This window comes from Anoplopoma fimbria, chromosome 20 (assembly GCF_027596085.1).
Source record: "Anoplopoma fimbria isolate UVic2021 breed Golden Eagle Sablefish chromosome 20, Afim_UVic_2022, whole genome shotgun sequence".
Taxonomy (NCBI): Eukaryota; Metazoa; Chordata; class Actinopteri; order Perciformes; family Anoplopomatidae; genus Anoplopoma; species Anoplopoma fimbria.
Genome location: NC_072468.1, coordinates 18,135,352 through 18,154,721, shown reverse-complemented (window position 1 = coordinate 18,154,721; position 19,370 = coordinate 18,135,352). Strand labels below are relative to the sequence as shown.

Here is a 19,370-nt window from a genome sequence, read left to right as displayed (position 1 = left end):
GGCAGCTAAAGTCATCTGTCTCCCTTCCACCCCTCCTCTCTCTCCTCTACTCTAAATGGATCCATATATTCTCAAGTCAGGCTGTGGACACTGATCTGTGCTTATCAATACCATTTCTTCTGTTAATTTGCTGCTTGATTGTACGTCCTTATTGATCTATTAGTGTGTACTCTGACTGTTGTTTTCACCGTGCTGGCATGTGTGTTTTCCCTCTCTCTCTCTCTCTCTCTCTCTCTCTCTCTCTCTCTCTCTCTCTCTCTCTCTCCCTGTCCTCTGCATTGTTGTGTCCTCAAACTTGTCCCTCCCTCTTACTCCTTACACATCACTTTTATTGCACTTTTCTGAAGTGTCCTTTCGATTTCTGTTTGGTCCATTTTGAAGAATCTGGAATGTACCAAAACCACACCAAAGACACCATCAACAACTGCAACAAAGGTCTTCTTTCTGATCAAAAGGTAAGCCCCATGTTTTGTATGATTCACCTGCTGCATTTAGAACAGTTGACCTCGAACACATTGTGTCTCATAATGTTATTGTATCTATTTAAAAGTTCAAATTTTATAGGCAAAGAAACTCAGTTTGCAGTTTATTAAATCAGTAACATTTCTATTCCATGTGCATTTTTTCTCCAATTCTCTGTCTCCGTGTGTGTGTGTGTGTGTGTGTGTGTGTGTGTGTGTGTGTGTGTGTGTGTGTGTGTGTGTGTGTGTGTGTGTGTGTGTGTGTGTGTGTGTGTGTGTGTGTGTGTGTGTGTGTGTGTGTGTGTGTGCATCTGTGTGTTGCAGGGAAAGCTTTTCCAGGCTATTAAAAGAATCAAGCACGAGGTAGATGAGTGCAGAGACGCAGAGACAGAGACGCACATAGAGTCAGTGGCAGTAGAGGTACTGTTGCTGCATTATTAATCCTCATATTTTTCAAAAATACACCCTTTTCATCGTGATTTGAGTTGACACAAACTAAACTGGTATATAGTCATAACAATTCCACTGAGGCCAGTTTTGAAATCGAATATCCATGCTCACACTGAATTTCACTGAATTGGTAATTATTAATCTTTTTTTCTCTCCCTCTTTCAGAACAGTTTTGAGGTTCTTGAACGAGAAATCAGAGCCGAGTTTCAGAATCTCCATCGCTTCCTGGATGAGGAGGAGTGTAGGGACCTGGAGCGACTGAGGAGAGAGAGACAGAAACAACTGAAGCAGCTGAAGGAAAGACAGAAGAAAATAATAGAGCAAGGAAGGGACCTGGAGAGAGCAATCTCAGTGCTAAACAGCAAACTGGTTGAGGAGGACAGTCCTAAACTGATCAGAGTGAGGAAGCACTTTTTTACTTAAAATAGTGATGATGGGGTGATGGGAATTTGGACCGAGGGTGAGCTAAATTGTGAGCGAGGACAAAGAGGGAGGATAGGTTGGACTCCCTCCATGAAACATTCTGGAACCTTCCTTGCACAACAGCAGAGCCACACGTGGGTTGCCCAGGGTCACTGTAAGCCTTCCCCTTGGCCACGGACAAAACTTTACATACCTTACTTGTGACTTGTCAAAATAACTGTCTATAATTGCTCCTCTGGTTTGGTCTCCTTTTAGTTTAGCGCTGCTGGGAAACAATGTGACTATGCAGGTTTACATCAAAGGCACCCAATCCCAGAGCTGCAGCCCTGCTAGCGGCTCTGCCCCTCTTCGGTGGCACACATTTGATCAATTATAGACATTGATTGGCTAAACTGTTTTGAAAGTCAAAATCAATTCCTCATTTAAAATTGAAAGGACAAAAGGAAGTCGGCTCATTAGTCAGCAAATAGAAATGGGCAGCATAAAGCAGTCAGGCTGATGACACAGTTTGCTTTTGGAGTCCTGTGTACTAGTATTTCAACCAACTTTGCTAAAATGCTTTTCTCATTGCAGGATATTCAAGATCTCATAAAAAGGCAGGTTTTCTTAACTTAATAGTTTTTTTTCTCTACTATTTTACCTACATCTCATTATGCATGCTTAACAATTACTCTCATATCTGTTCACCAATCCGTCTCCATAATTCTCACTGTGTTGTATCTACCTGGTTATAATCTACCATTCATCATTCAGTCCTCCCCTCTTCCCATCTTGTCCAAGCAGGTCTCAGGTCAGCTTTGTTCCTCCAGCAGAGGTGGACACTGAAGTGCGATCCGGCCAGTTTGTGGGGCCCATACAGTACAAGATATGGAAGCACATGAAAAGCTGCCTTTACCCAAGTATGTTCACATGTCATTTCATATATCACATGCAACACAACAACCAAACTCACCCTATTTAATCTCTATTTGCCTACAGATATTACATCAATGACCTTTGACCCTGAGACCGCCCACCCTAATCTGTCCCTGTCCCAGTCTTGCACTTCAGTATGGTTTGAGGAGGACAAGGACACAAAGGATTGCCAGGCCAACCCACAACGGTTCCACTATTATTACTGTGTGTTGGGCCATCAGAGCTTCACCACAGGCCGACACTACTGGGAGGTGGAGGTGGGACGTAAGACAGCGTGGAAGTTGGGCGTTGCACGTGAAGATGTCCAAAGAGGGGAGATGGATGTGACTGGAACCTCCAGTGGCCTCTGGACTCTGGCCCTGAAGGGCGGATCTGTCGAAGCCTGCACCGAACCGAAGCCCACCAAGGTCACCGTATCTGTCAGACTTGTCCGCATCGGTGTGTTCTTGGACTGTGAAAAGGAGGAGGTGTCTTTTTATAATGCTATTACCATGGCGCCAATCTACACCTTTACTATGGGAATGGTTGAGGTTCCTCTGTACCCCTTCTATAATCCATGTGATGCAGATGATGGGAAGAACACGGCAGCAATTAAGATCTTTAACCCTTCACTATGACGAGGGGCTGCAGGGATTTCCAACAAAAAATGTAATTCTATATTAATAGAATTAGTCTTACATTTAGAGCTGAAGCGGTTATAAAGAATTATTTGTAAGTATTTTAATTATCAGTTAACGGTTAGTAGGAAACATTTTCAAGCAAAAATATTTGAATCATTTTGATTTATGTGAATTGTTGAGTTTGAAAATGTCATGCTGGACAAAACAAGCCATTTGAAGACATAACCTTGGATTTTTGGACCTGTTTCATAATTCTCTTACATTTTATGGACATACTAATTTATTGAAAAAGTAATTGACAGATTTATTGATAAATGAAAATAATTGTGAATGGCAGTCTTAATTATATAATGTACTTACTGAAACATTCTAAAAAACTGTTAACATGGCTGTTACTATAACCACAAATATTTCTATCTGTTTCGAATGCAAATCTTCTTTTACTGTGATTACTTTAGAGTTTGTGGAAAATAAATTTAATGTTAAATTCTGATACTTCAATCTTGAGCAGATGTATTTGTGAAAAGAGTCAAACAGAGCCCAGGTCATAATCTGCTGTTGGCCTGGAGCTTCAGTGTCCATAGCAGGCGTTAACAGCACTATGATGTTACCTTTGGCCTGTTTATAAATATCTCTGTTGTGCCAGCTTAGCTATGATATCTATCTTGGCGAGCTTACGGAAGCTGATATTAGTGTGACGCTGGGGCCTGAGGGGTGAGAATGTGAGGCGTCACACCAATGATGACTGACATCGAGTGAGACAACTCTCTGAGATCAAATAGACAGCTCTGAGACATAACCGTCCTTCTGTAAATGTGTTGCTCAGAGAATAGGAAATCAAAGACAACACGACAGCAAATGTCATAATCACTTGTTTATTCTTAGTTTTCCTTTAGACATGAGATGAAGAAAAATCTATTTTCTTTACAAAACATCTGTGTGAAGTGTTGTGCAAAAAGGGGAGTACAGAGAGAACATGTGGGATGTCACACCACACCCAGGCCAGAACAGCAGAAGTAAACAGAGAAGATCGGGGCAGAGACAACTCACACAGTGCAAGAAGTGCCAGCGGTACTTATAGTACTGGTGCTTTTATTAGGTTATTAGAGGTGGGTATGACACCACAATCCCTCTGGCACCAGTTCGATGTAATAACTCCAATCCCACTAGACTGAGCCTTCTTGAAGATGCTGGTAACGTGTAAACCAAAGGCTTGTCCTGCCAACCACACACTGTCTACATCCATCACATCCCTACTCACTCTGCAGTGGTATTACAACCACTGACGATATACAGTAGTGGTGTTGCATGGAAATGCTGTTTTAGCAGTCTCTCATCAATTGCTTACCACAACATAACCCACACAAAGCTTTGTGTTTCATCTGCTGCTGTCATGAATTCACTCGTGTACTCCGTACTGTGCCACAGACTTGATTACCGTAATGAAAAAACACCCTCACATACAAATAGAACACACTCAGCACTCCTAATGCTACCCAGAATCATCCGGAAAACCTGGAAGTCAGACTTTCATAATCACTTTCAATGCAATCCATCACATATCTCCTACACATTAGCATATCATAGGCCAGTCAGTGGTGCCCCTTTGTTCAGTCAGGTGTGCAAACAGCTTTCGTGAATACCCTTCCTATTAAGAAAAAGGTGCCATTAGGAGTGTCTGCAAATTACAGAATACAGGCCAACTATCCAGTATACGTTTTAGGCACTAAACAAAGACAAAAGTTCACTCAAATATCTCAAAGTTACAATATCTTTTACAATATGTGGTGGATTTAAACATTCTCTCGTGACTTAAACACAGCACTTATTTTTCTTCACGTTGCAAGACGATTAAAGCAGGCACATGAATACCTCACAACAGACGGAGAAGCACACATATAACGTACAGTTGTGTCATTCTGTACAAACTGGCTATGCATAGATTCAACACGCACAAACACTCGGTTGTAGATCAGCACTCATACAAATGTGCGTCAGAGGCACTAACGCATAAACAGAAAAAAACCAAACACACAATGATGGCAACATTAAAACATCACTTCTCTGGTCACACACACAGACACAACTTTAGGACAATAAAAGCCTGTTTTCATGTTGTGGGCATGCTGCAGTCAGTGCTATCAGTGGCATAGGTTAAACATTTTAATACAATATGTAAATACTGTGAGAGATGCTGTATGCTGTGAGTATCAACAGGTTGGAATGGCAATAAATGCAGATAATTGATCTCAAAAGATCTAATAAAGTCTTGATGGATTTTTACAATATTTGGTTCTGAAATTAGTTTAAGACGTTAGTGAATATTAGTGTATATAGTACTGTATGTGTATATATTTTATATTCTGGATTTAATGTTGGTGAGAAATTTAAATTAGTTTTCTTCTTTATTATCAAGTATAATACAATAACCATTCTATACACTAGAAACATTCAGCTTTAAGGGGGTTAAACTGGCGTACACATGCAATATTTACAAGGCTGCAATGTGTGTGTTTGTGTGTATATGTGTGTATGAAGAAAATTGCCTAAATTGGTGTTTAATACATCTGACCATCTGACTGTTTGTCCATCCAACATCGAAGCCCCTTAATAATTATTTGGTTTGTTTCAGTTTATATATTATATTCATTGATCTAAGTATCAAATTTAACATCTAAACATGTCTTCATATCATATTGCTTTTTAAAATGCTGACGAATTGCCTGATATTAATTTACTCGTAAGAAAAATCTACTAACACAGCAGAGCTACCAAGAAAGGCCAGTTGGTGGTAGATGGATCTACCTCTCACACTATTCCGACATTTCACTGATCATTTGATTGAAAATTCTAAGCTGTCATTTTGTGCTTTTTGTAGATTTCAGTGAACCAAACCTGACCTGTCATTGGTTTCTGAGTCGCCATTTAAACACGAGGTAGAGACGTGCATTTGTAACACTAGAATGAAATGCACACCTCCACTGTTCCATACAAGAGTTTCAACTAAGACAGAACTTTTTGTTGACTGAAGGTCCACATTGATGATGTCGTGGTATTTATAAAGAGCTCATTGCAGTATTTCTGAGCCATTTAAGATGCAAGGCATTAAAGTTTAAGCTTCTGCCAAAAATTCAGAGGGCCAAAGACACAGCAGTTGTCAACTCCATCGAAAACTTCAGAGGAAATATCTAGTTTGAACATAAAATCCTAATCTCTGACAAAGCCTGTGTACTTTAGAAGTTACAGCAAAGTAAAAGGAGAGGAAGGAAGTAGGAAGAAGGGGGGAGGGTCATTGAAGGGAGGACAGACAAAAGGAACAAGGGAAGAAGGAAGAACAGAAGGATAACGAAAGGCTGAAAAAAACGCATTTTCTAACTATTTGAACCCACCAGGCGCTCTCATTCAGTATTTCACCTTTGGAAAGCAGATGTACGGCAGGAACATGGTGGTCCTATTAAGTGCTGGAGTTGCTGCTGGCATGAGCTTGCTACTAAACTGAAGAAATAATGTGTTTTTCTTATAGAGCCACGGGGAAATCCAGATCAAAGGCAGTAAAGTGGTTGATCTAGACTTGTGGGATCAGTCTGCAAAAACACATTTTAATCTTCTGAGATATCCACTGGGAGTCTGAATCTTAATCTCAGAGACTATAAATAGTAGGGGTTAGTATTATTAGTATGTGTTCTTATGTGTGTGAAGTCACACAAAACAAATCTTTTTTTCAATATGTGATAATGTATTGCAGATGATGTTACTGAAGCCAGAGGACGGGCACAAGCGTATAACATCCATACATCAGCTATGTACAGTGTGTGATCAAGAAGGCTTTCATTTCTGTTTTGATGATGTCCAATCAAAAGTATCATCACACGTTTGTGTTTGTTTTGAGATGACATTGGCTGAAAATTGCATGCATTTTGTCTGTTTTATCCACATGCTGATAGAGGAACAAGCATTTTAGACTTTAGATGGAAGACAATCCTATAATATTCCTGTTTTAAAGAAATGTTGTAAACCTTTTCTGGCTACCTCATAATGTTAGAAAAGACCTGATGTGGAATTTTATTTGTAAAATTTTGCAAAGGAATTAATTTGCAGACAATCTTCATATGAAGTAACTATAAATCTGCAAGGTTTAAACAACTACAATGTTTAACAATCAACAAGCCGCATTTGTTACGTGAAGTTTTTTCCGAATCAGAGAGCGTCAAAGGTTATGTGTTAGTCGGTGAGTGAGAATTTTTTTATCAAAGTTATACTGTGTTCACGCATTAGACATGTTAAATCAAAGTCCTCGCCCCATTTTCAGTGGTTTCTTCATTATTTGGTGGGGGTTGTTGGATTGTCTAGAGTGGTGGTAGACGGAGAAGATCTCTGGGGCTTTCCTCAGGTATTTGCAGGGGCAGTTCTCAAGTGGTGGTGGATGAATCTTCAGCCACAGTGCCGTCTTTGCTAGCCTCCAGTGCGGCCCCACTAGATTTCTGCTCCACTTCAGGGGTTTTAGGGGGAGCTGCTTTTGGAGCTCCGATAATATCAGCGTGATCTGGGCTCGGTTTGGAATCGGGGCCTGGCTCACTTGTACCGTTGGTAATAGGCTCCGGTGTGGTTGGTTTGGGTGGCTCAGGTGTTGGCGTCAAAGCACTCTTACTTTCCGGTGTCGGAGTGGTGGCTTTAGGAGTAGCTGGTTTAGGCTCTGGGCTTGGGCTGGGTGCAGGCTTTGGATCAGCTGGACTTAGACCAGCCTTGGGCTCAGGGCTCGAGGCTGGGCTGAGCTTAACATCTGCTGGTTTGGGCACGTCCAACTGTGCTTCCACTTGCTGATCAGGGGTTTTCTTGGTCTCGGGTGCAGGGCAGGCTTTAGTTTTAGCTACTGGACTGGATTGAACTTCGGTAGCTGGAGGAGCGCTTGGCTTGGACTCAGCATCGGCAGGCGGTGGACTTGGTTTGGTTTCAGAAGCAACAGAGACGCTTACGGCAACAGAGTCAAGGTTTTGATCAGCGGCATCAGTGTCAGTGTCTAGTGGGAGGGCGGTGTTAAAGCCAACGCCGGAGTCACTGGTGTCTAGGTTACCGACCCCAACCTCTTTAGAGGAAACCTCCAGACCCTGAGTTAAACAAAACAACAAGGTAAGGCACGTTTATTTATATAGCGTCAACGAGAAGACAATTCAAAGTGCTTTAAAGAAGACATAAAAAAATATGTTTAGACAAGATAAAACAGACATACAAGGCAATAGAAAGGGAGCATATATATAGGATTTAAAAGAGTAAACAAAACTGAAGGTAATAATAAGCTAAAATTGAATTAAACAGGAGCATAACAATTCCAGTTCAGCTTCAGTGCAGTGCAAGAATGAATAGTTTCAAATCAAATTTAATTGGGAAGTGGCAAACAGAAACGTTTTAAGCCCTGATTTAAAAATAACTGAGATACGGAGCAAATCTCAGGTCTTCTGGGAGTTTGTGCCAGATGTGTTGCACAAAAACTGCTTCCCAATTATAGTTTTGACTCAGGGGAGAGTAAGCAGGCCAGTCCCAGAAGACCTGAGAGGTCCGGAGGGATCATCACATAGCAGCAGATCAAAACTGTAGGTTTGGACCTAAACCATTCAGTGCTTTGTAAACCAGGAGCAATATTATAAAATCAATTCTTTGTTACACAGGAGGCCACTGCAAAGTTCTGAGACCTGGACTGATGCGATCCACTTTCTTGTCCTTAGTGAGGACTCTAGCAGCAGCGTTCTGAATAAGCTGCAGCTGTCTGAACGCAGAAAACAGTATCAAATGGAGACATTATTAAATCCTCTCAAAGACTCAGTTTTAAGAAAGAAATATTACTTATCCTTACTTTAATATCCACCTCAGTGCTTTGAGATTTCTCTGTATTGTCTGCCTGGGAGTGCTTGGAATCCTCACTGAGTTTGGTGATGTTCTTGACCACCTGTGAAGATGCACACAGACAAACATCAGTCATTCATAACATCAGGATACAAATCTTCATCATCTTCACATTTTCATTTGCATATTTGCCCCTCCAACCTGTCTGAAGGCCTCTCCCTCATCCTCTTTGCCAGAACTATGGGCAATCTTCTCCAGAGCAGCAGCCCTCTTGGCCCTCTTCTTCACTTTGATCAGGCAGGACAGCAGACAAACCAGCAGGAGGAAGACCAGCAGACCCAACAGGGCAATGATGGCAACATACAGTGACTCCAGCTTGTAGGCTCCACGTAGGCAAGGTGGGATAGGGGAGAAAAGGATAAGAGTGGGAGAGTTAATAATCCAACTGACCTTTCATTGACATTCTGAAATACCAATGCATGAATACAGTAGACAGAAGTATTAAGGATTATTCTTTCTTTTTTAGGCATAAAACATATATCGTGTTTTTTTATATCATCCTTGAGCAGCTACCATAACAATATAAACCTGTTGTTTATCCCATTTTTCAACCACTCCTTCATCACCGTCCTTACGTTGTATTCCCAGGTGGGTGGTGGACACAGTGAATCCCATTATGTCAGTAACTTTGAACTGGCCCACATCTGCACTCTTGACCGAATCCAGATAAACCAATGAACCATCCAAAGTAAGACGGTCCTCAAGACCCAGCTCTGTTCGGGCCTAGAAAAGACAGACATCATACATTTAACTTTAAAAATATGAACAGCAAAGATACATATAACACTAATGAATGATGCAATAGAAAAAAATTCACGTAAACACCAACTATAAACGTTATACATATACACCTTAACATCATACACTGGAAAAAGTCATACTGGATTTGTCAGACATCAAACAGGTCTGGCCTTAAGCACTAGCACTATTAGCATTGGTGGTCGTTGTGTCACACTGCAGGAAACCCTGGTATAAGTCTTGTTGCTGAATATTAAACATATTATAAACTGGCTTTAATATGAAATTGTAAATTTAATTATATATATACAGTGCATAATTGTTAACCACTACAGTCTGGGCTAAAGGAAATCAGTTACACTCGTGAATTCCCCCTTGTCCAGCAGCAGACGGGGTGTGTGGTCGTAGTTCGGGATGTAGTAGAGATGGACCAAGGAGCTGTTGAGTATCAGGTTGATCTTCAGACTTTTACCGTTTGGCAAGGTCAGAAAGTTTTGGTGTTCTGCGACACAGACAGAGAGAGAAGGGAGGACGTACAATAAATACTTCACAGCACTGCTTACAGGCGCATTGGATCATCTAAAATGCATTAGCCTGCTAGAGCCCATTAACGTTTGGGTCTTTAAAAAGCCATTATGGCGGACAGAGAACAGCGTAATAACTAGAAAGGAAGCAATCACAGCATCCTGATGGAAGTTGCCGACCGTTTAAAACCGGTCAAGCATTGGGAGAAGGAAAGATATCCGTCTTCATTTTTACTCTCACCTTTGACGTTGAGACACACTTTCCTTTGGATAACACCTACGTCATCCCTGACAGTGTAGCTACCTTCGTCTGCACCCGTGACAGCACTTAGGGTGACATGGCGCTCATTGACGCTGATTCGACCCTCGTAGCCGGCCCCGAAAGTCCCTGCACTGGTCAGCAGCATCAGAGCAGGTCTGCAGCAGGAGAAAGTCATGGAGGATGAACTCTCCTTAACCTTTTCTCGGTAAGTCTGAGGCACGCTGTCACAGTGCATGCACATCATAGAATGAAAATGTCATCACAGATTCTGTTGGGACAAAATGTCAGTGTTGTTTTGCCAACTCTTACTTAGATGTCAGGTTGGCCTCCACATCACTGGGCCTGTACTCCAGGGTGATGGGAGGAGTCACCCCTACCAGTGGAATATGGTAGTTATCTCCATATTTAATGAGCTGCTCATTGGAGCAATCTAGAAGGTAAAAGCAGGGTGGTTAACAGTTTGTTCTCAAACAAAAGAAAGCAACAACGTTATTTAAAGTGGAAAGGAAATTGCATTAATGTCGAAACGGCTAAAGGAAGAGAGAGAGTGAAGGAAAAAATGAAGTTTAAGAGCAAGAAAGGAAATATAGGAGTGAAGAAGAGGGAGGAAGAGGGAATGGCTTGACAGATGAGGCAAAAAGGGGGACAGAGTGTAGAGAAAAGAGCACTGATCCAAAAATATCAGGGCAGCTGAAATGAAAGGGTAGGAACACAAACCAAAGAGAGGGAAAGGCAGCAAAGACAAGATAAAGACAGGAAAACAGCGGGGATGGAAGCAGAGAGGAGTGGGTTGGTGGTTTAAGAGCTGCATAATTACTGCCTGGCAGCTCCGGCATGCTCTAACACACACACACACACACATACACGCACACACACTCGCAAACACACATACTCCTTCATCAACTGACAACACATTACTCCCTCCATATGGCACATCTTCCCCATATTGCTTCGCTACAGTTGCCTTTATCCATGCTGGGTTTGAGCCCACTACCTCCTTCTCTCATGTTTGTGTGTGTGTCCAATCTCATCAGAGTCAACACCGCTGCAACTTGTTACACTCTGAGGACAAACAGGATGTGTAACTGAGAGGTTTATTTGGCTGCTGACTGCATGATTAAAGCAGGAGAAAAGACAGCGCCTACACTACCACGACTCTGACTCCAGATCAGATATAAGAGGCGTATTCTTCATCCTGGGGTCGAGGTTGTCATCCAGTAGTGAAGGAAGTATTTTAGAGTAGTATTCAGAAGTATTTAGCATTTTAGTGTAAGGTAGTTTAATACCATTATGTCATATTTTATAACAACGTCATATGTTTTGTATGCAAAACCTACAAAATAACAATTAATTTAGCTGGCAAATAAATGGAGTGAAGTCAAAAGTCAACAGTATCTCACATTTGAGATAGTACTTGAGTACAAGTATTAAGTTACTTTCCACAACTGAAGTCACACATTGATTAGACATGCTGCAATTTGAAACTAGAGCTGAAATGATAGACAATAAATGTATTAGTCCATCGCTAATTAAATATTCTTTCAAGACATTTTTCAAGCAAAAATGGCAAAATGTATGGGTTCCATTTATAGGTTTATAGGTTCCAGCTTCTTATAGGTACTTCTTTGCTGCTTTCTTTGACCTTTATGATAGTGAGCTTATTACTTTTTGGTTTTGGATCAGATAAAACCAGGAATTGATGTCAAGAAAAAAGTGTCTCTGCAAAATTGTGATGGACATTTTTCACTGTTTTGATAAATCTAATTGACTCAACACTTAACTGATTTGAGTAATTAAGATGAATTGTGGACTTGAAAAAGGATTATTTTGGATTAAAATGATATGTTGCTGGTCTCTATTGTATTGACAGTGCAAATTAATAGTTGTATTAATGGATAAAACCCCTAATTTATGATTACCTCATCTATTTAGTTTCACAGATGAGGTCATCCAATAGGAACAGGTACTATAAGAGTTTGGAATTTAAATTCCAGTTCTGCCTGAGAGTGAAACTAGTCATTTCATTACCATTCCTCATGTATCATACACTCATGTCACCCAGTACCTCGGACAATGAGCGTAATGCTTCTGATTTCCCCTTCCTTCTCTGGATTCTTCATGGTGTACACGCCCTCGTCTCCCTCACCCACAGCGTCTATAATCAGGTGGCTGAGGCGGCGGTTGAGTTTGGCCCGATGGTTGACCACAACGCCCTCCCGCATCAATACCACATCGCCCGACCGCGGAGCAGACCTGTTCCGAAACATGACCTCCAACGCCAGGGTGGGCAGCATGATGTGGAAATCCTCCCCGTGGAACAAAGTCATGGAGTCCTCATCGACTTGATGGACAAGGAGCGGAGGAGGAAGTTGAAAAACACATAAGAGGGTAAGAAAAGTTCATCATCTATAATTGATGAGTGACACACTCAGAAATGTATGCACTGGAACACTGGTCTTACCTTTTACAGGGGCAGAAAGAGCTGTAAACAAAATGAAAGAAAATACTAATCAAAAGTGATATTATGACTTTTGTTTAAATCATCAGCTTATTATTCTCTATTAAAATAAAGCAGAACGTTTGTTCTCTACACTTTTCTCACATGCTCTTCTGGATTACTTTACTTTATTGTCTAGCATCGAGCACATTCAAACTGAAATAAAACAATTTGATAAAACAGTGCTTTCTATGTATTATTCATACGATGAACACACAATTTCCATATTTCCAGATCACTACAAGAGGGTCAGTATCACCGAGTGTCTTAACATACCTGTGCTGAGCAGAAAGCTGAATGCGATCAAACTGACTGTCGCCATCCTGGCTGATTGTTTTGTGCCTAGAAGGAGAAAAGGAAGATGTGTGAATTCACAGAAAGTTGCTTATTCACAGTGAAACTGGTGTCTGACATCATTCCTGGATCAACCTACGATGAAACATCCTCTGAGGCACAAACACTCTTTGTGCCTCATGAAGAAAATTGAAATGAGCTTCTCAGTTGAATTGTTTTGCTTTGCATTCTTTGGAAGCAGGGAGTTGCTTTTAATTGCAAGGGGCAGTTTGTCTTTATACTAGAATTGTAATATTGTGACTCTTGAAGTTCATTTAAATATTGGCTGAAATACATTCACAACCTTCTGGCTCAAATCATACATGCAGATCACCCTCAAATTGTTCTCAATTGTTCTTTGGATCTAGGATGATCTGTTCAGCAAATATAATGGGAATCTGTTCATCGGTTATGCAGATTTCCTGCTGACATATAAGCACAAACACTCCCACACACCATCCCAACAGAGATTAACAAAAGTATTATTATATAGTATTATCTTTTGCTTACTGTCAAGAAATAAACTGTAAAATTATTGATAGAAAAGCGACCACAGCCATTACATTACACATTATTCTGAAGTGCTTCCTCATTCAGTGGTGTCACTGGCAGTATTCAAAGGTATTAAATATTCCTCACAGTATAAATCTCTTTGCTACACAGACTCAAAAACCTCTTTTCCACCATTGAAACACGCTGTTGCTTAAAAAACACTTCAGGAGACATCCAGAACAGAAAGGGGGAATGTTCCAAAACATCATTTCCACATCATCATCTTCACAAGCAGGTTTCTGCAGAATACAGATTAATTGCAGCTCTGAGGGGGATATTGATGATGGGAACGTCTCTTTTCTGCACTCTGACATCACAGGGAGCACATCAAGGGGTTTGAGGAAAAGAAACTCTCCTGTGGATTTCATTTACAAAGCCCAGGAGGGGAGCAGGAGGAAACACCTGCAGTGCTCACAGTCAGAAAGTGCAGCAGCTAAATAGCATGGAGCCAAGGTTATCTATATGCCAGAAAAGTGTCCTTACTACGTAAAACATACAGCCTCATAATAATTAAATGAATGTGCTTCATTATTCATATATTGTCCCTGTCTTTCTTTTGTTCTTTCAAGTGGATCGAATTAAGAAATCCATTAGGCTATCGAATCACGCTAGAAATCTAAAAACCTCCCTGAAGAGAATCTTGCATTCCCTGTAAATTCAATTTATCTGCCATGGCCTGGAGGTTATTATTGGACTTCAGACAATAGAAAAACAGCCTGTGGTAGGACTTTTGTTGAGAAAACAAATGACAGTGTCATGATAACGTAATAGCGTACCTGAACTCAATTTAAAACCGGGGTCATGAGTAGATTTATGAGTCAAAGTTAGTGTTGGTAAAAGGCCAATTTATTCATTTATGTCTTTAAGAGGCCCTTCCCTTTAAGTGTATGTTCATGTTTACCAGGGCCAGCTGGCTGTGGATCCTTGGGAAGAATTGTCTATTGATTATGTGCCTGATTTTAAACACAGAAATAATTCATGATTCTTAAGAATATTCAAATCATGGGGGTTTGAGTGACGACTTGGCTTAGTTCCCGACAGGAAATGTCCAGAACACATTACATTATGATGTTTTCACAGAAGAAACGTGATTGATTGCATCATTGAGGATATCATAATGATGCAAATGGCCTTCAGCTTCACTGAGGCATCTGAGGCAACACATCTAGAGAGTGCATGCAAAAGAGAGTTTGCAGCGGTTTTCATTTCCAAAGCCCAAGAGGGGTCTTGGAGGGAACACCTGCAGTGCTCACAGTCACACTTTGCAGCAGCTAATAAACATGCAGTAAAAAATGAGACATCCCATTCCTGCTGGATATGACTAAGCATTTAGCCCTCTTAAAGATTTATAAGCATTCTGTTTGCACTTTCTGTGTGTCCACCACCTGTATGTCTTTGTGCATGCATAATCTGAACATATTTCTAAAGAGCAGCAACAGAGAGGACATTTTTCTCTTATTGTTTAACAGATATAATAAACATTTCACTGCGTTTTCTAATCTGACAAACAGAGTTGCTGATTCACACAGGGCCTCATACAGCCCTTTGCGCTATTTGAGCTACATCTGCACACCACACTCCGCAAGGCCCAAAAGCACACTGATTTGATTGTATTTGAAACAAAATATGGAACAAATCTGAGTCACACAGAACAGTGTCTCTTGGCAAACAAACCTTAGATGCCCTTTGCGACAGTCATCCGTATGGCTCAAATTACACTGTAATTGTATTACTTTAGTCCCCAATCTTGTTTCGGGAATGGTTTTGCTTTCTTCTCTGGGTTTGAACAATCGTGTGAGGCCACTCTATCATGGACTGAACATTACGTCAGACTATAAAACTGACTGTTGACCCCTGTAGCCATCAGCATTTAATTAATGCATTAATCTGAGATGTAGGTTGGCACCTGAAGAAGGAGAAAAAGTGAACCGTGTCCATCTGTTTGTCACAGCAGTAGGCACCGCAGCCAATCTGTTGTTTCTACACAAGATCTGTGAAGCAAAAAAAACTAAAAGCCTGTCCTTCATTTCTGTGGGATTTTGGGTATTTGAGGCTAGAGCTAAGACTACGGGGGCTGCCTCACTGAGCACAAACATGCTGCAAGCACATGAAAACACATATAGCATAGCAATACGCTATATTATAACTGGCTTATTCACACATTGCCCTCTGGGCTGTAAACCATGGACACAGACGAGTGTACCATCTGCTATCTTTCCATGACTTTCCCTCCCTTCACTCAGCTCCACTCAGTCTTAGTTTTTTCAGCCTTGATTCTTGACTTTCTTCCCTCATTTCTTCCATTTTTCTCACTTCAGTCACCATTCTCACATCTCAAAGTGTTACTTTCTGCCTCCATCACGACCTTGATCAAGCCTCCCTCTCCTCTTCAGCTGCCTCCCTTAACTTTCTATTACTCTGTTTCACAGCTCCGTATCATCTCTCGCTTTTTTTCCCACCACATTTTGTCTTCTCAGTATGACTCCTCTCAACCCGAACCCTACGCTGCTGATCTCGGAGCATCTCTCTCATTTCCCTCTTTTTCTATCTGGATCACTCTCTCTCTCTGTTTTATTATCTCTCTTTCATCCTCTCCTCCTCCTTATATTATATAATCCAAGCCCGTGCATCCCACTCTGAAATCAAAGCCTGTGCCTGTGTTCCTTCTAACTCCAAACTCCCTACTTACTGGAAGGACAGACAGGTCTTTGTACGCATGGTTTAAAGAGGCGGAAATGCCTTCAATGACTGCAGATGTGGGGACCCTACAAAGCCACTTCTGTGTCTTTACCCTTCATCATTTATCTTTCCTTTGCACTTTACTCTTTTTCTTTGCACAAGTGATGAGGAGAAATGGCTCTACATGACAAATGAGGGGGCATGCTAGAAGTGAGGTCAAACACACATTTGCAGGGACACAGATGCACATACTGCAACCTCTAACAGCGCTGGTCATTTATAAATTATGAGGCATCAAGAAGGGGAAAAAAGGATTGCTGCACCAAGAGACACATGTGAAAAACGGCAAGAAGTTTACTTTAAGTGCACCACTATTAAACAAATATGGAGTTTCCCTTTGATGACATGAAATGCCTTCAAAATTCAAAAACTTCTTCCACTCTGACTATCCCAAATGTCTTAAGTAGAACCCCTCTGCATCACTACAACACATATCATGTTTCAGATCAGCACAACAGAAATAAATGATGCAGGGAAAAGAGGCTCAAACAAGCAGAAGATCTCATCTAGACAAAATCGTAACATGTCATTTCTGTGAGAGAGAGACTGTAGCGGCTAGCAGCCTATTTTCCTCTAAAGCTGGCTGCAGTGGACTGAAAGAAAATACAGGTTTCCGCCATATTGCTTGCACCTGTCAGATTCAGTAAACTCACACGACATGAGGGAGGAGCGGGGAGAGGAGCGGTGGAGCTGTGTGCAGTATTGACAATTACACAAGGACAAGAGAACAGAAAATGTGGAATGTGTTCATGGTAAAATATTAGATTAATACAGATCCATTGCCTTCATGTGTTTCGTCCTCCATGCAACACTGGTCACAGTCTGTGAGCAGCACACTGCAGGCGGAGGCAGCACAGCCTTCAGGCCGGAGCATCCTCACAGATAATGGATGCTATTAAGCTTCTAAGTGTTAACTGTACAGAAGATTAGACTACTGACCATATGGAATCCTTAAATGAAGAGAAGGCCGCCTCAGGAGAAGAAGATAAGACTATAAGATATAATAATGAGGCTAATTTTCCTATGATAATAATAGTTAAATTTCTTCTTCATCTTTAAGGTGGACTAATGACCGGCATAAACTTAACCCACCTGTTTTAATGTGAGCCGTTTACATAGGTATAATAGCCTTATAAGACACATTTGACATAATCTTGCATCATACTAAATAAATATGCATTATATTGAATCTCATCAGGAGGCTGAGAATGAAATGGAATTAACATAAAATATTCAAATATCCGGCACCGTTCAGCCGGTTTACACAGTGACAGGATCTACATATCTACATATCTATATATCTAAATATATCTAAATATATATATCTATAATATATATATATATATATAGCTTTCCTCATTGACAATATATTCGGTGATAACCCCCCAGCTTGGGTCTGACCAGGCACCTGCGGGCCGGGATAGCCGAAAAGCGCATCAACCAAAAAGCTGCAGAATTTAACCCTTCACACACCGGTCAAGATTTGAGGCAACACCTCCGCACATGCATGTTAGGAGATAAAAACCCTCCGCTCTGCAGCAGCTCACCTGCCTTTATATCGGCCGGTCGGAGTTTGCAGTCAGTGCAGATGTCTGGATGATTTTCAGAGGAGGATATCTGTGTGGACGTTGCCGGTTTTCTCCCTCGTCGTCTCCCTGCTTTCCAGCCTCGCCCCCCTGAAGAGCAGCACTTCACGACTCAACATTTGGGAGGTGTTCAGAATATGTCTGGCTCTGCTCGCTCTCTCTCTCTCTCTCTCTCTCTCTCTCTCTCTCTCTCTCGGAGCCACTCGACTAGTGTCGGTAAACATCGGCCACCCTACCCCCCCCCCCTCTCCTCTCCTCTCCTCTGAAGGACACCCATGGTGGTCTGACAGTGGGGGGGGGGGGGGGTTTGTTTCATGAGATGTTCCACAGGCCTCAGGGGATGCTGATTCAGCAGCAAGCTATGCGTCAATAAACAAATTAAGCTCACACATTATGGTCAAAGTGGATGGTAATGTGTTCGGATTAGATTTGTATTCAAAAATACATAGACGCATTGATGCATTGCTTCCCATCGAAAACATTTCTATTCCAGATTTCTTCCAGAAAACAAAAGCTTTGCATATCGGTCGATTGGCTTGGAAAAAAACACAGCAATTTGATGGATTTTTGCCAATAAGATGGCAAAAATAAAATAATACTCAACCCTGCACATTTAAACTGAAAGTACTTTTTTCACTGTTCAATATTAAAATACAAACGATTCAGATATGTTGGAAGATGGTCATCTGTTTAGTACAACCCACTGATCAAGACCTCCTGAAAAACTAAAAAAAGGTTTTAAGAAGCAATCTGGCCCGTGGTGATCCTCAAGCTAGAGGACTTCCGAAGAGGGAATCTGGTATATGTATTTAATTAAATAGATAAAGAGAGATCCTCCTGTCATGGGTTGATGAGTCCCGGCTCTCAGGGTTAAGACTGAGACACCAAAGTCCTGAAAACAGCAAAGTCATTTTGAATTTGAAAGTTAATTCTTGACCTTGGAAATGATAGTTTGGCAACACAAGGTTCACCAACTACATGTTTCTGATGCTCGCCTCCAGCCTGGTGACTAAGCCAAACAAACTAGCACAAATGCCGTCGGCCACAGAAATGACCTGCATTAAAACCGAGCTGCAATCCATAGAGACTTTGATTGATGATCTCCTCCATCGCCAAGCTCAACTATGCTCTCGGCTAGCTGCCACCCAATCCGACCCAGGTGAGCTCGGAGGTCCGATGGAAGGTCCGGGCCCTTCCTGTAGCTGGTCCTCAGTGGTAAAGGGGAAGGGACGGATCTCTATCCCCCGGTTTGATCCAGACTTTTACCTCCCCCTGGAAAACTCTTACTCTCCATTGACAGATTTTGCAGATAACATATCCCAGCTTGTTACCCCGGTAGCTGACGCTGGAAACGGAGCGACTCCATCGACTA

The 19,370-nt window shown here is 41.5% G+C and overlaps 2 protein-coding genes across 2 annotated transcripts; one reads left to right on the top strand and one right to left on the bottom strand.

Annotated features, from left to right (window-relative positions):
* Positions 1–2,218: 2,218 nt before the first annotated feature.
* si:ch73-54f23.4 (E3 ubiquitin-protein ligase TRIM39) lies at positions 2,219–3,261 on the top strand. Its single transcript, XM_054621684.1, has one exon. The coding sequence runs from the start codon at positions 2,324–2,326 to the stop codon at positions 2,864–2,866; it is 543 nt and encodes a 180-aa protein (XP_054477659.1). The 5' UTR covers positions 2,219–2,323; the 3' UTR covers positions 2,867–3,261.
* A 476-nt stretch (positions 3,262–3,737) lies between these two features.
* Positions 3,738–18,095, bottom strand: si:dkeyp-77h1.4 (uncharacterized). Its single transcript, XM_054621601.1, has 11 exons — positions 17,960–18,095; positions 13,065–13,130; positions 12,753–12,773; positions 12,357–12,632; positions 10,601–10,721; positions 10,271–10,446; positions 9,865–10,007; positions 9,343–9,490; positions 8,909–9,090; positions 8,718–8,810; positions 3,738–7,974 (listed from the first exon to the last, which is right to left on the bottom strand). Exons 2-11 carry the CDS (start codon positions 13,108–13,110, stop codon positions 7,279–7,281), a joined length of 1,902 nt encoding a protein of 633 aa, XP_054477576.1. The 5' UTR covers positions 13,111–13,130; positions 17,960–18,095; the 3' UTR covers positions 3,738–7,278.
* Positions 18,096–19,370: the final 1,275 nt, after the last annotated feature.